The sequence below is a fragment of the Heterocephalus glaber genome, unplaced genomic scaffold, assembly GCF_053883595.1.
Source record: "Heterocephalus glaber isolate CG9 unplaced genomic scaffold, H.glaber_assembly_v1.0 deba00001610, whole genome shotgun sequence".
In the NCBI taxonomy this organism is placed as follows: domain Eukaryota; kingdom Metazoa; phylum Chordata; class Mammalia; order Rodentia; family Bathyergidae; genus Heterocephalus; species Heterocephalus glaber.
Window position 1 is genome coordinate 38,186,537 of NW_028258381.1, and position 18,359 is coordinate 38,204,895.

The following is an 18,359-nucleotide window of genomic DNA, read 5'->3' on the forward strand; positions in this document are numbered from 1 at the left end:
CGCGCAGGCGCGGGGCGGGCTTTTGTGACGTCAGGGCGCGCGCCCGAGCTGAGGAGCGGGCCGCGGCTCGAGGAGGACCTTCCTCGAATCTGATGCGCAGACTCGGCTTCCCCGCCCGCCCGCCGGCCTCGCCGCCGCCTCCCTCGCTCCCTGAGCTCGCAGAGCGCGGGCCAGCGGCCGGGGGCGGAGGCCCGGGGCGACGCGGAGAGGGCGGGCACGGAGATCGTCTCTATATGGCGGCAGTTCTGTCGGGCCTGGCTGTCCGGCTCTCGCGCTCAGCCGCCGCCCGCTCTTATGGGGTCTTCTGCAAGGGGCTGACCCGCACGCTGCTCATCTTCTTCGACCTGGCCTGGCGGCTGCGCATCAACTTCCCGTACCTCTATATCGTGGCTTCCATGATGCTCAACGTGCGCCTCCAGGTGGGTGAACGGGGACCCCGAACCCCTCGTCCCTCATCCCCCCCTCACTGCCCGAAGGGCAGGGCGGCCCTGGCCACCTCGCCGAGCGGGGTGCAGATGCCTGCGGTGGCTGCCACTGGTCGGAGGCCGAGTGTGTGCCAGGGACTGTGTGTGTATTTGCGCATGCAGCTCCTCTCAGGAGAACTCACTGAGGTGTTACCCGCTTTCTGCAAAGGAGCCTTGGGGAACAGGTTCCACACCTGGTGTGGAAAAGATGGAAAGGTCCCGAAGATGACACTGTGTTGAGTGCTGGTAATCGATTTATGGGTGAATTTTCTGGTTCCTGAACTTTGCAGATTCCTTGCATCTTATCGTTGAAGCGTAAAATAGATTGGAAGTTAATGGTGTTTTGATCAGTGTATCTCTCCAGTGAGGTGGGGATGAAAATGGGGTGAGAGAAAATGAGGGTGGAGGAAGTAGAGACGGAAGAGGTTTCCGAGACCCTGAACAGTGCAGATGTGAAATAGTAGCTCACATAATACTGGCACCCTAGAGACCCCCTTTGGTGTAAATGACAGACATTTCTACTTCTCTTGAATTCCTTATACCTCTAGTGGAAGGGAATTGGTCAGGTTAAGAATTCTTACAGATGGCCAGCTACTGAGCTGCTGTTGGATTCTGTTTACATGTCTTGGAATGTCACAGGGACAGTATGTGTCCTTGGGGAGTTTACAGTCTGACAGTACTTACCTTGCTCCCTGGTGTGCACAATGAGCCAATCTGAGCGGTGGAACCAGATTTTTCTCTGGTTTGGTGGTACCTGAGTGTAGTTGTCCCAGTGCATTTATCTTCAGGTTTTGGGTCCCTGGCACAGGATGGTAAACCACATGAACCCTAAAGCCATCTGTTGATCAAAATTGTGTTAAAGTGAGTTGAGTTGAACCTGTCTGCTTTAAGGTTCAAATTGAGATGCTTTTATGTGAGTAAGGGTTTGTGACATCCTTAAAGAGAACCAGGCTAGAGGACTGGGCAACTCAAATATATTTGCAGCAGGTGGTACAAATGAGTAAAAGGTGCTGGGTGTGGGGGTTGCGGTAAACTAGAAAGCCTATGCTCTAATTAATCACTTACACCCTGTGGAGGCAAGAGCCAGTGTTTGCCAGATCTAGTGATCTCCAAGAGAAATGAGACATCCTGCTTTTTAGGTATCGAATTAACTCAAAATTTCAAAAGAGAACGTTAGCAGCCAAAATTTAAAAAGTGTCTGGAGACTATGTTTGACCCCCAAGGTTCCACTTTGGAATCTTGTGTCTAGAATTACATATAATTTGTAGTCATTTATAAAATCACAAGAAGACCTGGGCGTGGCGACACATGCCTGTATTCTCAGCACTTAGGAGGCTGAGGCAGGAGGATTGCTGAAGTTTGAGGTTAGCCTGGGCTACGTAGTGAGACCCTGTCTCAAAAACAAAACTACACCTTCCTCATTATTTCCATTTGTGGCCGCCTCTCTAGTCTAAGCTGCTCTAATCATTCACTTGAATGCTTTGCAGTACCCTCCATCTGTTCTCTGAGCAGTTAGAAAAGTCCTTTAAAGCACACAAATCAGGTCACGTTATTCCTGTAACAAAACAAAATGGCTCCTCTGGCACACACAGTGTAGTTGACATTTTCTGCCCTGCAGATCTGGGTTCCACACCTCTCTCAACTCTCACCTGGCTCACATCTTGCTTACTGCACTTGATCAGGGTTTCTTATCTACTCCGTGTGCACCAAGCCCCTTCCTGCCCCTGGACATTGACACAGGCTGTTATTTCCACCTGAATGCTCTCCCCTAGCTCTTTGGATGCCACCTTTTTGTGATCAGCATATATCTCTGTGATCTTGCACCTGCTTTCTCCATTGCCAGGAGTGCTGAAGGCTCATTTATTTTATAAGCAATAAACAGTAAATAACTCCATTTCCAGTGTGATGCTTCACGTTTCCAAATTGCTCATTTGTTTGTAGGACAGTGAGATCATCCCTGGAAAGATTATTCAGATCCAAATCTCATAACAAGGAGTGTGCTGCAGTGATTGAAAGCAACTGCATTTTGGAGGAGGGAAGCTGGATCTATAATAAGAGAGGTGTGGGCAGTTAGTGAGTGCAGATGCATCAGTACCAAAAGCCCACAATGGGTGACATGGTGGGCTTGATATCAGGTGATAGTCCACACAGCTTCTGAGGATCTGGGGAGCTGAATGGGCTTTTAGTTCAGGGGCAAGTGGGTGCAGGTGGAGGATGGTGCATTCATAAGGTAGTCACCAGGTACCTCAGGGAAGGGCTTCCTAAGAACTGCCTGAGGGTTTCAGGCTTAATCTTGGGCTCCAGCAAGTGTAACAAGCAGCCTTGAACATCCCAGGGGTAAGGCAGCACTGTGTCTTATCTTAGCTGCAGTACTTTATCTGCTACCTTAAGCTCCCCTGAAGATTTTAGAGTTTTTTGTTCATTTGTGAAAAACCGCAAACTTACCTGGTTTTTTTTTTTTTGGTACTGGGGATCGAACTCAGGACCTTGTGCTTGTGAGGCAGGTGCAGTGCCACTGAGCTAAATCCCTGGCCTGACTTACCTGGTTTTGAGGTTTATTGTTCTGCCCCTCTGGTAAAGGGAAGTGCAATGGGAAATAGAATAGGAGTAAGGGGAACAGCCCCAGCTCATGACCTTTTCTCAAACATGCTGCTTCTTTCATTGCAGGAAATCTGTTTACAAAGTTATAAATCCTTTTTTTTTTTTTTTTTTGGTTTTGTTTTGTTTTAGAGACAGGGTTTCACTGTGTAGTACAGGGTGGCCTTGGCCTGTGTAGTCCGGCTGGCCTCAAACTTGTGGCCATCCTCCTGCCTCAGCCTCTCCAGTGCTGGGACTACAGGTGTGTGCCACCACACCCGGTGCAAAATAGTAAATCTTAAAGGATTCCATATTCCATGTCTACTTACATCCTCAACTCTCTTGTAGGGCAGTGAGGTTTTTTGTTTTTTTGAATACAGTACTGGAGTTTGAACACGGGAAGCATAGAGCCCTTAAATTTTTATTTTGAGATGGAGTTTCCATTAGTTACTCAGGCTGGCCTTGAATTTGCAACCTCCTGCCTCACCCTCTGGTGTGGTTGAGATATCAGGTGTGCGCCACTGTGCTGAGTTTTATCCAGATGGTCTTTTTTTTGTTGGTATTGGGGAACCTAGGGCCTTGAGCATGCTAGGTTACCAATCCAGTCCCGAGCTGCAGCGCAGCACCAGTGAAGCACTGTAAGGTTAATACCTTTTTAGTATGAAAGATTGTTGAAGGGTTATGATTCAAAAGTGTTGTTTGCAAGCTGGGGACAGTGGCATGTGCCTGTAATAGCTATCCTGGAGGATGAGGGAGGAGGATTGCAATTTGGCAGGCAGCCTGGGCAGCGTAGTGAGATCAGGTCTAAAAAAAACAAAAAACCACAAAACTAGTGTTTGCAAATAAGCCTTTATCTCCTGGAGTTGTTAACGTCATACTTATTTATGCAGAATCTGAAATACAAGGCAATAAGACAGCGAGGAAACAGACCAAGTGCCCAATGTAGGAAAGGCAAGATTTAAAATTAGTACCCTGCACCTGCTATAATTTAACAAGTCATTCCTAAAACTTTTCGTTATTGCCTATGGGAAGGATCAAGTACCTTTCTCCCCGTCACCTAGACTCTTATAGTCACCAAAAGAGAAAGCCTGTAAAAAGAACAGAGAAAAGAAGACATTGTGAAGGTTGATGATAGCTGTCAAACCAGGGAATGTTCTTGTTTCACCTGCAGCCTCTGTCGTGCTGCTTTGTGCTCACTGGGCCTGTGAACTGTTCTTTGGCTGCAGACTCTCTTGGTTCTGTAGTCCCAGCTACTCCCCCACCTCCCCCTGCTTTGGTATTGGGGATTGAACTGAGGATTTTTGCGCTGAGCTGCATCCCCAGCCATTTACAATTTTTTTTGTTGTTTCTTTGTTGAGATGGGGTCTCACTTTGCAGTTTAGGCTGGGCTTGAGCTCACTGTGTATCCAGGCTGGCCTTGAATTTATGGTGATCCTCCTGCCTCAGCCTCCCAAGTGCTGGGATGTGGTGGTATGCACCATATCCTCAAACATGTTTGGGCAGTTTTTAAATTTTGAGACAGGGTCTTGCTAAATCACTAAATTGTCCAGGTTGGGCTAGAATTTGCAGTCTTCTTGCCTCAGCTGCTGAAGGTGCTGGGATTACAGGCATGTTCCCTAACTGCTCTTTCTTAATCTTCTGCTGAATAATTTTCTAAATCCATAGCTCCACAGGTTTCAGTCACCATCTGTTACCTGAAAGTCTTTCTTGCGTCCCAAGCAGGGGAGGTTGGAGAACTGGTTGGATTTTCAGTAGAGCAGACAGAGGGGCCCTCATTGGCTAGGTGAGGGTGTTCACCCTGGAGATGTCTGGGTTGAGGAGGGCTGAGGTCGGCAAAGGAACAGCTGTGGCCGGTGCCCCACCCCTGAGGTAAGGCCAACAGGGAGGGCTGAAGGGAGACTGGTGGAGCTAAAGCAGTCAGGAAGAAGGTGGTCCGGATGGGTAAGATGGAGAGCATTGAAGGACTTCGTCTAAAGATCTCCAGTGCCCCTCCCAGGGTTGATTGCAGCTAGATCAGGCTCCTCAAAGAAAATTGGGGGAAATTCCAGCCTCCCAGGAAACCCCATAAAAGCTCGTTCATGTCTATGGAAGCCTAGTAGGCCAGGTGAAGAGCATGAGCCCAGTTAAGATTAGGGGTTTGTCCTGGCTTCTAAGATACAGAACAGCTGTGTACTTGAGATGGTAAGTACTTCAAGTGAATGCTTTAATCGTATATATTTGTGGGTGGGTGGTGGTGGTGGTTACTGGGGATTGAACTCAGGGCCTTCTGGCTGAGCTACGTCTACAACCTTAACCCGTTATTTTGGAGACAGGGTCTTGCTAAATTGCCAAGGCTGTGCTCAAACTTGAGATTCTCTTGGCTCAGCTTCTCCGAGTGCTGGGATTACAGGTGTGCACCATCACATCTGGCTCAAACTTTAACTTTTGTTTTGAAAGCAAAATTTGAAAGAATAGTATAGTAGATACCTGTACCTTTTTTCTCATTTTCAAAGAGTCCCACAGATAATTGTCTAATGGTTCAAGCAGATATTAAAGTATATGGAATCAATCTCTATGTACTAAATGTTAAAAGATATCTACTGTATGTAAAGTGAAGAAAAAAAAATCGTTAACCATTTATGAAGCTGGGCATGGTGGTGCATGCCTGTAGTCCTAGCACTTGGGAGGCTGAGACAGGATTGCCCCGAGTTTGAGGCCAGCCTAGGCTACATAAAGAGATCAAGGCCACCCTGAACTACATAGCAAGACCCTGTCTCAAAAAAAAACCCCCCAGGGGGTGGAGATTTAGCTCAGTGGTTCTGTCGCCTGCCTTGTAAGCGAAAGGACCCAAGTTCGATCCCTGGTACAAAAAAAAAAAAACCCCCAAAACAAAACACCATTTATCAGTCTCTTTTTTTTTTGGTGCTGAGGATCAAACTCGGGTCCTTGCGCTTGCGCAGCAGGTGGCGAAACCACTGAGCTAAATCCCCGGCCCTCATTTATCAATCTTGACATGTTTGAGGATATGGATTCAATCCCCATCATGAAAAGAGAGAATGAAAAAGACAACTCACAAAATGGAAAAAAGTATTTGCAAATCATATATTTGGTAAAGGATTAATGTCCTGAATGTATAAAGAGTTCTTATAAGTAAAAAAAACTCCCAATCCAATAATTAGCAAAGGATTTGAATAGAGATTTCTCCAAAGAAGTGACACAGATGACTAGTAAATTCATGAAAGTATACTGAACTCTAAGGAAAATGCAAATCATTTAACCAAAATGAGATACCACTTCATTGGTACTAGGATAGCTTTTTGGGGGTTAATACTGGGGTTTGAACCCAGGGCCTTTTCACTGAGCTATAGCCCTAGTTCATTCTTGTTTTTTATTTTGAGACAAGGTCTTGCTAAGTTGCTGAGTTGCCCAGACTGGGCTTGAACTTGCAGTCCTCCTGCTTCAGCCTCCTGTGAGCTGGGATTACAGCCACGTGTGTGCCACCATGCCTATAGGATGGCTATTACTTTTTTGTTGTTGTTAAAAAAGCGGGGGATAAGGATAGCAAGTGTTGGTGAGGATATAGAGAAATTGGAACCCTCATGCCTTGCTAGTGGGAATGTAGTAGTGCAAGCTTCCCAGAAGAGAGAGTTTGATGGATCTTCAAAAAGTTGGGTGTACACTTACCATATGACATAAGAGTTCTTCTTCTGGCTAGATACCCTCAAGATTTGCAAACAAACACTCCAGTGATACTTGTATTTCAAAATTCATAGCAGCATTACTCCATTAGCCAAAGGGTGGAAATAATTCAAGAGTCCATCAGCAGGTGAATGGATTGAGGAAATATCGCCTGTCCGCATAGTGGAATATTATTCAGCTTTTAAAAAAGAATCTGTGACACACGCTGTAACATAGATGAGCCTTGAAGACATTCCGCCAAATTAAGTGGCCACAAAAGGACAAATACTGTAGGGTTCCACTTACGTGAGTCTGTAGAGCAGTCAGACTCAGAGAGAGGGACAGTAAAATGGGGGAGCCTTGAGCTGGGGCAGGGATGGGGAGTTAGTTTAAGGGGTGTAGCATTTCAGTTTGAGAAGATAAAAAAGTTCTCGTGTGGATGCTAGAGGTGGCTGCACAACAGTGTGAGTGGGGTTGATTCCACAGAACTGTCCACTTATTGCAGCTCTTAAGACAGTGATTAGAAAAGCCCATGATGCTGTGGCAGTGTTGAGTCGTACTGCCTTAGAGAAATAGTGGCAGGAAAGCCACTGGGCAGATGAGGAGGAAGGGCCCGGGAGGAGCAAGAGGCCCCTAAGTCTGGGGTGGGTTGGAAGGGAGTACGTTGCTTCGTTCCTTCGTGCCTTCTTTCCTTCTTTCCAAGGACTTTGGCTTTCACCCTGGGCACAGTGGGAAGAAGGCTGTTGAGCTGGGTGTGTGACATCATCTGATGTATTGCTTTTTGGAAAAAGCTTTATTGTGGGCCCTGAGGATATGTAGCTCAATTGGTAGAGCGCTTGCCCAACAGGTAGGAGGCTCTAGGTTTAATCTCCAGCGCCAAAAAAAAAAAAAAGAATAAAAGCTTTAATATGGAAATGTTTGAATAAAGAGTGGACCAGTGTGGGAAGCCCCATGTTCAATTAAAATCAACGCTTTGCTAATCTTCCCTCCAACCTTGCACATTCTCCATCCTCCCACCTCTACGCTGAAGTATTTAGTCGTCATTGTTTTGCTTTTTTACTTTGAAATAACTTGGCTTATGGGAAATTTGCAGACGTAGTACAGAGAGCTCTCGTGGACCCCTGAGCCACCTTCCCCTGCTGTGAGCTGTGAGCATCACACCTGACTACAGTGTTATATGCACTGCTGAGACATCAACATTGGTGCAGTTCTGTTGGGATGTCACCAGCTTCTCCCACTCATGTTCTTTTCCGTTGCTGGATTGCTTTGCAGTCAGTTGTCATGTCTCTGATAATCTCCTGGCGACATTTCCTTAGCCTTTTTTTGTCTCTGTCCATCAGCTAAACATTTGAGATGTTTTCATCTTTTTTTTTTTTTTTGGTACCAGGGATCGAACTCTGGTCCTTGCGCTTGCGCAGCAGGCAGTGAAACCACTGAGCTAAGTCCCCAGCCCTTTTGTGTGTGTGTGTGTGTGTGTGTGTGTGTGTGTGTGTGTGTGTGTGTGTGTTTGCAATACTGTGGATTGAACTCGAGGCCTTTACACTTGAGCCCTTTCTATTTATTTTGAGACAAGGTCTACCTAAGTTGCCAAGTTGCCCTGGGTAGTGATGGAACTTGGGATCCTCTTGCCTCAGCCTCCCAGAGTGCTGGGATCACAGGCATGCGCCATCGAGCCCAGCTTGTTTTTCCGTTGTTTGACTCTTAACAAATAATGCTGTTGTGAACATTTGTGTACATTTTGTTTGGAGATGTTTCCATTTCTCTTGGATGTGTACCTAGAAGTGGGATTGCTGGATTGCATGTACCTCTTCAGCTTTCACCCTTTCAGGAGAACCATGGGGCACGCTCTCTGAGAGCTGAGGGAAGCAGGGAGGTCTTGCAGAAGTCTAGGTGAGCCAGGGCGGGGTCTTTGGGTGGCAGCAATGGGTGTGGTGGCAGCCATGGTTTTTGTTTAATTTCTTGGAGGTGTTTTTAAAAAGAGTTATCTGGTAAGAGTTGAATTTTTCCTAGTTTATGTTTTATCTTTGTGGTGTGTTTTCGACATCCTGAAGGTTATTTTTAGGAAGTCAAAGTTTGACAGTTTTTTCTGACTTTAAGGTTTCATTATCACCAAAAAGACCTTCCCAATTCTCGGTGAATATTGCTTCTATTGCTTCCTTTTTTATCTTTTTTTTTTTTTTCAGTGCTGGGAATTGAACCTAGAACCTTCCCCCTGAGCTGTTTATTGTTTTAAGGCAGGATCTAGCTAAGTCACTGAATTGCTCAGGCTGAGCTTGAACTTGCAGTCCTCCTGCTTCTGCCTCCCAGAGGGCAGGGTTACAGGCATGTACATACCACTGTGCCCAGTGTTCATTTTTTACTTTTTAACAGGATGGATTTGAAGTTCATCCTGGTACATGGTGGGTGATGTGGGTACAGATTGACCCTTCTCCAGGCAGCACAGCACTGAACCTTGTGCATGTTGCATTTTTATCCTTTTACATTGGTTTACTAGAAAATAAACTTGGAGAAAATAGTTGGTTTTTTCTGCTTGGTATCCTGCCCTAAAATCAGCACCCAAGAATAGCAACTGGCTTACTTAGAAAAGGGGCTCAGCAAATATTTGCTGATAAAATCAACAGCAAATAATCTTGATGGGGGCAGGGAAAGTAGCTCAGTGGCACCACACCTGCCTGCCAAGCACAAGGTCCTGAGTTCATTCCCTAGTACTGGAAGAAAAAAGCCCTTGAGTGAATCTCAGGTCAAAGTTTCTAAGCATTTGTAACTTCTAAAGTTATCAGGTTGCCCTCCATGGAGGCTGTTGCAGGCTGTGCCCTCACCAGGAAGGCAGGGGGTGCCATGGGCGACTCTATTCACTCTTCAGTCCACTCCAGCCTAGGCTGAGGCCCCTGTTGCTTCACAAAATGTGCTTGTCCTTGCTAAGGTCAGTTCCATGTTGCCACATTCAGTAGTCACTTCTCTGCCTGCCACTTTACTGAACCTCTCAGCGGACTTTTATCTTTTGTACTTTGAAACATTCCTGTTGCAGTTGATAATAGCAGCTGTTATTTATCAGGTGCCCATGGGATGCTGGTCAGAGAGGATGGTTGATGATTTCACACCGTCTGGGCCACTTTCCCATCACTGGGACAAAATTCCCAGTACCCACAACTTAAAGGAGGAGAGATTTATCCTGGCTCACAGTTTCAGAGGGTTCAGTCCATGGTTAGTTGACCGGCTCCAAGGCAGGAATGGCATGATAGGAAGGACATGGCAGAGGAAAGCTGCTCAACTCAAGGCTGTTTGGAAACGGAGAAGGGAGGAGCCAGGGAGGGAGCGAGGCACCCTTCTAGGTCACACTCCAGTGACGGTCTCCAGCCAGCCCCACCTCCTAGCAGCACATTCAACTAGAACTCCTGAGTAGATTAATCCACTGATGATGAACATAGGGCCCATGATCCAGTCACCTTCCAAAGCCCCGCTTCTGGGGTTTTTTGTTTGTTTGCTTTTTTGGTACCGGGAATCGAACTCGGGACCTGGCGCTTGTGAGGCAGGCAGCAGAACCACTGAGCTAAATCCCCAGCCCCTAAGCCCTGCTTCTGAACACATGAAACTTTGGGGGACATTTTAGGTCTAAACCCTAATGCATGCTCCTGAGTTCTCAGAGCGCCCTCGGAGGAAGCGGGGCTCTCTCCAGGGACAGTAAATGGCCCTGGCCCTGCTGCTGGGCATGGTGCCTCTCCGCCTGAACATACGTTTTTGGGCAATGAGGTGAGTAGGAAACAGGGTCGTGGCTCTCCAGTGGGGCACAGTTGGTTTGGTAAGAGCAGGTGAGATTCAGATGTGCTGTGTGATCAGGAGCAGGAGCTCAGTGCTGTGAATGCTCTCCAGGCTTAGGAGTCAGCTTAGTTTAGAAATAGAGCCGTTCCTATTTCTCATCCTGGAAGCTGTGTAGAAATGTCAGGGGGTTTGTTTCAGCCACCTGCAGCCTGATCCTCTTAGTCAGGCGCACAGTGATACTCAGGTAAACACACCAGTGGTTACACCCACAGGCCGGGTGAAGTCAGGATCATGGCTGAGCATGCGTGTGAGCCATCCACACACTGGACCCTGCTCAGGGCCCATTGTCAACCTGCTCGTTTTAGGCTTCTGCTGTCCCCTTTAGGATTAGCCTTGCCAGCTTGCTTGTGGAAGCATCGGGGCCAGGCTATTTTCAGCTCACAAAGCAGTGGTAGTTGGGACAGACAGGTATCGGAATCCATTAATGGCCTGGTTGGGGAGGTAAGGGAAGGCATCCAAGAGGCAGCAGCTGCCTAAGTGGGTCAGGCCTATTGTCACCCAGCAGGCTGGCCACCTCTGAAGGCAGGGATTTGTGCAGAAGACACTTTCTCGTCCTGGCCTGGCAGTTGTGGACACACCTGGACGGTGTCCTTTGCTGGAGCACACCGCCCTGTCCCCTAACAAGCCCATGCACAACCCTGACCATCTTTGATGGGGGCAGCAGGGGTGGGGATAGGTTCAGGAATTTACTCCCCTAAATTGTATTTTATTTCTCCTTTGAAATTTAAAGTAGACTTCTTCCCTCACTATGGTGGTCTCAACTTTGGGGGACAAGTTTGTTTGCTATAATTTATGCTGTTTTATTATTGTAGATTTAACATAGAGGGTAGCAAGGCCTGGAACCAAGGGGAATTAGATATATTTTATTTATACTTTATTTGCTGCAGTATATGTCTAGTATAGTGATAATAAACTATCAAAATAATTTACAAATGACTATTAAATATGTCTAGAAATTATTTGAAAGTTATCTCTGGCTTTGAAAATATAATATTTGTAACAGGTGAGTTGAGGGCTGACTCAAAATGTCAGTAACCTGCTAAGGTATTTCTGGTAAGAAAATTAAATGCATAACTTATTACTGAATTTACCAAAGAACGAGAAGAACTTCAGGGACTAGAGACAGGGTCTCACTGTGAAATTCAGGCTGGCTTTGAACTCACTGTAGCCCAGGCTGGCTTCAAACTCATGGCGATCCTCCTGCCTCAGCCTTCCTAGTGCTGGGATTACAAGCATGCACCACCATACCCAGCCAAGGGAATAATTTATTTCATCATAATTAAATACTTAATGTTATTAATACTTACGTTATAATTAAATGATTATTTTAACGGCACCTTATTTGAAATATTTAACACAATTCTGGATATACTTTATCTCTCTGAACTATACTGTCTTTGTACAAGGACATAGTACAAGTGGTAATAAATTAATTTTTCTGAGAGCTGCCGCATATTAAATGGCCTGGTTTTCTTAAGAATTAAGGGAAAAGGGCCAGGGAATTAGCTCAGTAGTGCCACCACCTGCCTTACAAGTGCAAGGTCCTGAGTTCGATCCCCAGAACCAAAAAAAGAAAAGGCAGGACATGGTGGCACATGCTTATAATCCTAGCACTCTGGGAGGCTGAGGCAGGAGGATTGCAAGTTCAAACCCAGCCTATGACAATTTAGCTACCAAATCCCTCTCCCAAAATTAAGAAAAAAAAAAAAAGAGCTGGAGATGTAGCTCAGTGCAAAGGCCTGGATTCAATCCCAGTGCCTTTAAAAAAAAAACAAAACTTACATGTATTAAAAATATACTTAGGAAGGGGCCAGGGATTTAGCTCAGTGGTTCCTCCACCTGCCTCACAAGCACAAGGACCCGAGTTCGATCCCCAGTACCAAAAAAAAAAAATTTTATCACAGGACCTTGCTAAGTTACTAAATTGTCCATGCCAGCTTTAAATTTGCAGCCCTTCCTCAGTCTCCCAGTGTGCTGGGATGACAGGTGTGTGCCACGATGACAGGTGTGTGCCACCACGCCTGGTTTACACCTTGTATTTCTATATCACTTTTTGGCGGAGGAGGTGTCCTGGAGATGAACCCAGGGCCTTCACACTGAGCTCTAACCTCAGCCCTGTTTTTTACTTCTTATTTTTGAGACAAAGTTTTGCTAAGCTGCCATGTTGCCCAGTCTGGGCTTAAATTTATCCTCCTGCTCACCCTCCCATAGTGCTGGGATTACAGGTGTGCACCACCAAGCTCAGCATTACAGTATTTAAATATATTTTTTATCAGTTAGGGTTATTGGTCACACATCTGTCTTTAAAACTTTTGAGCATGCCCCGCAAATGTACACCTTCATAAACTATTTTGTTTTTGGGTTTCTGTTGTTTTTGTGGTACTGGGAATCAAACCCAGGGCCTTCTACCTGCTAGGCAAGTGTTCTACCTCTGAGCCACACCGTAACCCTATATATTTTGCTGTTTGCTGTCTCAAAATTTGGTGCTGGAGCTGGTGGTGGTGCACACCTGTAATCCCAGCACTATGGGAGGCTGAGGCAAGTATCAAAAGTCCGACCCCAGCCTGGCAAAGTTAGCAGCTTACCAGGACTGTCACACATGTAAAAGCAAGTAAGGATAAAAATAAATAAAACATAGAAAAAGTTAAAAAGTAAACAAGATAAAGATGCAGTAGGCAAAGATGTATTTTCTTGCATGTTTCTTGGAGTTGTTTCCCCATTTTAATGACTGCTGGACTAGAAGATTGAAGAGTTTTTTTCAGAATTTACTTGTAGCTAACATTGTTCGAAAAACATGCCCACCACTGTCTTGGTTTTGAAACCTTCCACTTAGCTGGCTTCTCCCACCCTGATTTTTCCTGATGTGCTTTGAGTCTTCCTCCTTGGGGCCTTTAGGGGGCCCCTCTCCTCTCTAGTCAGCATCTTGGGGTTCCTGCCCTTCAGTACCTTCTTTCTGGCTTCTCTCTGATGTGCTGTACCAGGGTCCCAAAGGGTGGTGACTGCAGGATCTCAGGCCACAGCGCTGAGCCCTCTCTTGAGCTAGACTGTTAGTCCTACAGGCAGACCCCACGTGCCAGTGCAAACTCATTGTGCCCTCTTCCAGGCCTGCTCCTTCTCCACTGTTGGTCCATCACACCTCCATTGGCCCAAACAGGAAATCAGAAGAAAACTGTGGAGCATCACCTTCGGCTACAAGCACCAACTTTCAATAAAACAAAAAACCCAAAAAACCCCCAAAAAACCCCTTAGTCCATCTTTCCTCTTGCCCCTCTGCTGTTTCTCCACTAGCCCTGTACTGTTAGAGTCACCTCTGAATGGCCTTCCTATTGTGGGTCTTTTCAGTCTGTCAGCCATAATGCAGCCATGGTAATTCATGCATAGAGCAAAGCTGGCTGTCATTTCCTTGCTAAGAGTTATGCATTTGCCTGTCAGTCCCCCCGCACCCCGGCCTTGAGACAGGGTGGTGGTGGTGGTGGTGGTGGTGGTGGTGGTGGTGGTGGTGGTAGTAGTAGTTGTATGTAGTTCAGGCTGGCCTTCAACTCACCATGTAGTCCAGGCTGGCTTTGAACTCATGGCCATCCTCCTGCCTCAGCCTTCCAAGTGCTGGGATCACAGGTGTGCGCCACCACGTCATTCCCATCCCTTCTTGAGTAATCCACGCTCCTTATGCAGAGATCATTGCCTCTGCTCTGGCCTCATGTGGTTCTGTAGCACCATTCCTCACCTGCCCTTGCTTCTAATTTACCTCCAGTATTGCTTTATTTTCTCCCCAGTGCACTCAAATTTTAAATAACGAAACTCAGTTATATATTCATTTAATTTGTCTCCTAGTTCCCTAAGATTGACCTTCTTACCTGCCATTTCTCCATCCTTGTAGCCAGCTACTTTCAGCTGTAGCTGCGTCTCTCACTGTTTGCTTCTGTATCTCTAAATTTCATTTCGTATTGTGTTGCCTTTTTTTCTTTTTTTTTTTTTTTGTGGTGGTGGTATTAGGGATTACAACCATAGACCTTTTTAAACTTTTATTTTAGACAGGGTCTCACTAAGTTTTCTAGGCTGGCCTAAAACTTGTGATATTCCTGCCTCAGCCTCCCTAGTAGCTGGATTATAGGCAAACCTCACCACAATTGACTTGTGTAAATCTTTTCTTTTTTTGTTTTTGTTTTTGGTACCGGGGATTGAACTCAGGTCCTTGCGCTGTGCAGCAGGCGGCAAAACTACTGAGCTAAATCTCCAGCCCTTCATTTTATTTTAAAAAAACACATCTTTATCCAGTCACCAGTTGATGGGCATTTGGGCAGTTTCCAACATTTAGCTATTACAGACTGTGCCGCTATAAACATGGGTATGCATATATCACTGTGGTATGATATTTTTAATTCTTTTGAGAAGATACCCAATGGGAATAGCTGGGTCAAATGGGACTTCTAATCCTAGTTTGTTTGTTTTTCCAATACTGGGGAATGAACTCAGGACCTTGCACTTGTGAGGCCGGCTGAGCTAAATCCCCAGCCCTAATCCTAGTTTTTTGAGGACTCTCCACACTGATTTCAACAATGGTTGCACCAGTCTACACTCCCACCAACAGTGGAGAAGGAATCTCATCTTATTAAAAAGCTTCTGCACAGCAAGAGAAACCACCAGCAGAATGAAGAGACAACCTACAATGTGGGAAAATTTTTTTTGCCAGCTGTTCCTCAGACAGAGGTCTACTATCTGGAACATACAAAGAACTAAAAAAAAATCGGATCTCCCAAATTTAAAGACCCAGTCCAAAAATAGCCTTCTGAAATGAATAGATATTTCTCTGATGAAGTAGAAGCAGCAGATAGACATACGAAAAAATGTTCAACATCACTGGTCATTGGAGAGATGCAGATGAAAATAACACTGAGAGTCCACCTCACCCCAGAAAGAATGGCTGCTATCAAGAAATCAACCAATTACAAATGCTGGCAAGAATCATTTCTAAATAGGACAATTTGGTTAAGGCCCTCTGATTATGTTCCATTTAAAGGGAAGACACCCCCCCACACGCACACACATACTGGGAATTGAACCTAGGGCCTTCTCACTGAGCTACATCCCCAACCCTTTTTTTTTAATTTTATTTTGGGACAGGCTTTTGCTAAGCCCAGGTTGGGCTTAAATTTGTAATCCTCCTGTCTTAGCTTCCCAGAGAGCTGGAATTACAGACATGTGCCACCATGCCAGGCTTAAAGTCAGATCGGTGTGAAAAGTGTGAGTTCTCAGAATTTGTGCCGTGTGTGTGTGTGTGTGTGTGTGTGTGTGTGTGTGTGTGTGTGTGTGTGTGTGTGTGTGTGTGTGTGTGTGTGTGTGTGTGTGTGTGTGGTTCTGGTTAGAAATGAACTCAGGACCCCTCACATGCTGGGCAGGCCCTGTATCGCAGAGCTACAACCTCTAGTCTGCTTTTATTTTTAGGAAATACTGCATTACTAGCACACTGTTCTTTTTCGAGGCAGGCAGCACAACCACTGAGCTAAATCCCCGGCCCAAGCACGCTGTTCTTTTTGTTACCATCTCTAATAAGTAGAGATGATTCGGGTTGTCCGCTATCCCGTCCTCTATGCTAACCTAGGAACCCTTGGTAGAGATTCCCTTAGAGAAATCTTTGGCGCGTCCAGTCTTACAACACCTCTCTTTGCTGTGGAGTTTAATGTGTTCTCTTTTCCAGGTTCATATTGAGATCCACTGAAGGCCGTCCCCTCCTGACAGAGGTGTTACCCTGGGCTCACCACCGCAAAGGACACAAAGCATGAGGGACAGAAGAAGGACGTTCGGCACCTGCACAGCCAAAGCAACGGGAGAGGGAGGAGAGGACCCGGATAGACTGCCACACAGCCTCGAGCGGAGTGCGCTGAAGGGGAGCCCTTGCCCCACAGATTCCCCTTCCGACGGAGATGGAGATGGAGATAGGCAGAGCGAGGCGCTATCCTGGGAAGCGGAAGCCAATCTGAAGAAGGCTGGGCTCTTGCTTCCTCCCAGCAACAGGGCCTTTCTGTACTGGAAGGGATCCATGGGAAGAAAGTCAGCTGTGGCAGCAGTTCCCAGCAAGGCTGTGGGTCTGTCCCCGGTCCCTGCATCTGTCCCCATAGGAGAGTGCCCTGCTGCACTGTCCCGAGGTGCCAGGGCAGCTCAGCAGAGGGACTGGCCAGGAGGAGGTCCCAGAGACCCGGACAGCCGCGGAGGACAGTGCTGCAGGGGAGAGCCCTGTGCTTCAGCGTGGCCGGGCCACATGCAGCTTCGGGAAGCAGGAGTTTCCAAGAGTGACCCGCTAAGGGCTCCTCTCGAGGGGCCAGGCTCTGCCCTGGAACTGTCCTGCGTGTGTCCCCTGCTGCTACCCGAAACACCGCACGCCCATCCTCAAGGCCTCCTGAGGGATGCTACAAGATGTGACCACCTTGACCAGCTAAAGCCTGTGCCCTCAGAGCAGACAAGAGAATACAGGAACATGCTTTCAAGTATAAACTGTACCTCCAGTGGTCTGCGGGTAACACTGGGGTTGTTGCCTCTATGACCTTTGAAATTAGCAAATCCCATAGGCCATGGTTAAGGTACAAGCAGAACAATAAAAATAGTAGCTTAATTTTAAACGTTGTCTTAGAATGATTGTTTTGCATTAAGTCTGTATCCAAACAAAGCAGCCATTCAGTTCCTGCTTTGGTTTGTACTGCTTGACAAACTTTATAAAGTACAAGTCTAGTATAAACTCGCTAAAAGCTAGGTAATGCAGAAAGAAATTGTTGAGCATGTTTTAAATTGTACTTGAAAGACAAAGAATCAGGAACCCTTTCAGGAGATTAATATGTTCAGTATAATATCAGCTGGGAATTTGGCTTATCGTGAAGTTCTTTGTCTCTAATACCCAATCCAAAGGGCTACTGTTCCAGACACTGTCTGTCTCTTTAGCTGTCCTGTCACCAAATGGAAGTGGATATTTGTAAAGTTTACCTGCTGTACTTTTATGAAGCCTTGTTGAGTTCACGGTGAGCTGTTACTATTTCTGCATTTTATAGAATAATTTCGGTCTGCAGCAAATTTGACTTCTCACGCTCCTTTCTGCTTGAAATGCAGTTTCAGTGGAGGCCCTATGGTGAAAGTTGCAATATTAAATTTAAAATAATCTTCTCAAGGGGGCTGGGGATTTAGCTCAGTGGTTCTGCCGCCTGCCTCAAAAGCGCAAGGACCCGAGTTCGATCTCCAGTACCAAAAAAGGTAAAATAATCTTCTCAAACTAGGATTCCTAGCAGTGTTACCCTAAGAAAAAGGAGCTTGACTGTGCTGTAGCTCAGATATAGAGGCAGATCAAGTATTTTCCCTTACAAAAGTTCCCAGACCCAAGGAGTTGAGGTCTCTTTCACACTAAGACTTTTCTGAAGTAACTTGTTTGTTGATAACTTTAATAAAGATCATTTAAGAGTGTAAGTTTTTAAGGACTCCCAAAGTGAAGCTTAAAATAGTCGTTTTGGGAATGAGTGCATATATCACTTTGTATTGTGTGTTAAATTACTATGCTGTGTGTGCTATTTTAGTGTTTTGGGAAAATGGAGGATAAAATCTGTTTAGCATAATAAATGTCTTATTTTAACATGTATACTCTTGCTTCTTGTCTTTTTATTAATGTCATCATCTTCCCAGTACTTACTTTGTGTGGGGGGGGGGATACTGAGGAGTGAATCCAGGGTCTTCACACTCAGCTACATCCCCGGGCTTTTTTTTGAGTCAGAGTCTTGCTGTGTTCCCCAGGTAGGACTTGAACTTTTGATCCTCCTTCCCCAGTTTCCCAGAGTACTGGGATTATAGTCGTGTGCCACTGTGCCT

At 46.0% G+C, this 18,359-nt stretch overlaps 2 protein-coding genes across 2 annotated transcripts; both read left to right on the forward strand.

Moving 5' to 3' along the window:
- Positions 1-42: 42 nt before the first annotated feature.
- Smim10l3 (small integral membrane protein 10 like 3) lies at positions 43-18,132 on the forward strand. Its single transcript, XM_004840572.4, has 2 exons — positions 43-419; positions 16,213-18,132. The coding sequence occupies exons 1-2, from the start codon at positions 93-95 to the stop codon at positions 16,231-16,233; spliced, it is 348 nt and encodes a 115-aa protein (XP_004840629.3). The 5' UTR covers positions 43-92; the 3' UTR covers positions 16,234-18,132.
- Fam220a (family with sequence similarity 220 member A) lies at positions 16,294-18,132 on the forward strand. The gene has a single exon (XM_021254198.2). The coding sequence runs from the start codon at positions 16,294-16,296 to the stop codon at positions 17,053-17,055; it is 762 nt and encodes a 253-aa protein (XP_021109857.1). The 3' UTR covers positions 17,056-18,132.
- Positions 18,133-18,359: the final 227 nt, after the last annotated feature.

Bases quoted from the DNA above. Each gene is read 5' to 3' on its own strand.
- Smim10l3 (XM_004840572.4), top strand. From the start codon at position 93: ATGCGCAGACTCGGCTTCCCCGCCCGCCCGCCGGCCTCGCCGCCGCCT. The intron at 420-16,212 runs GTGGGTGAACGG...TCTCTTTTCCAG, and splicing joins TGCTCAACGTGCGCCTCCAG to GTTCATATTGAGATCCACTG.
- Fam220a (XM_021254198.2), top strand. From the start codon at position 16,294: ATGAGGGACAGAAGAAGGACGTTCGGCACCTGCACAGCCAAAGCAACG.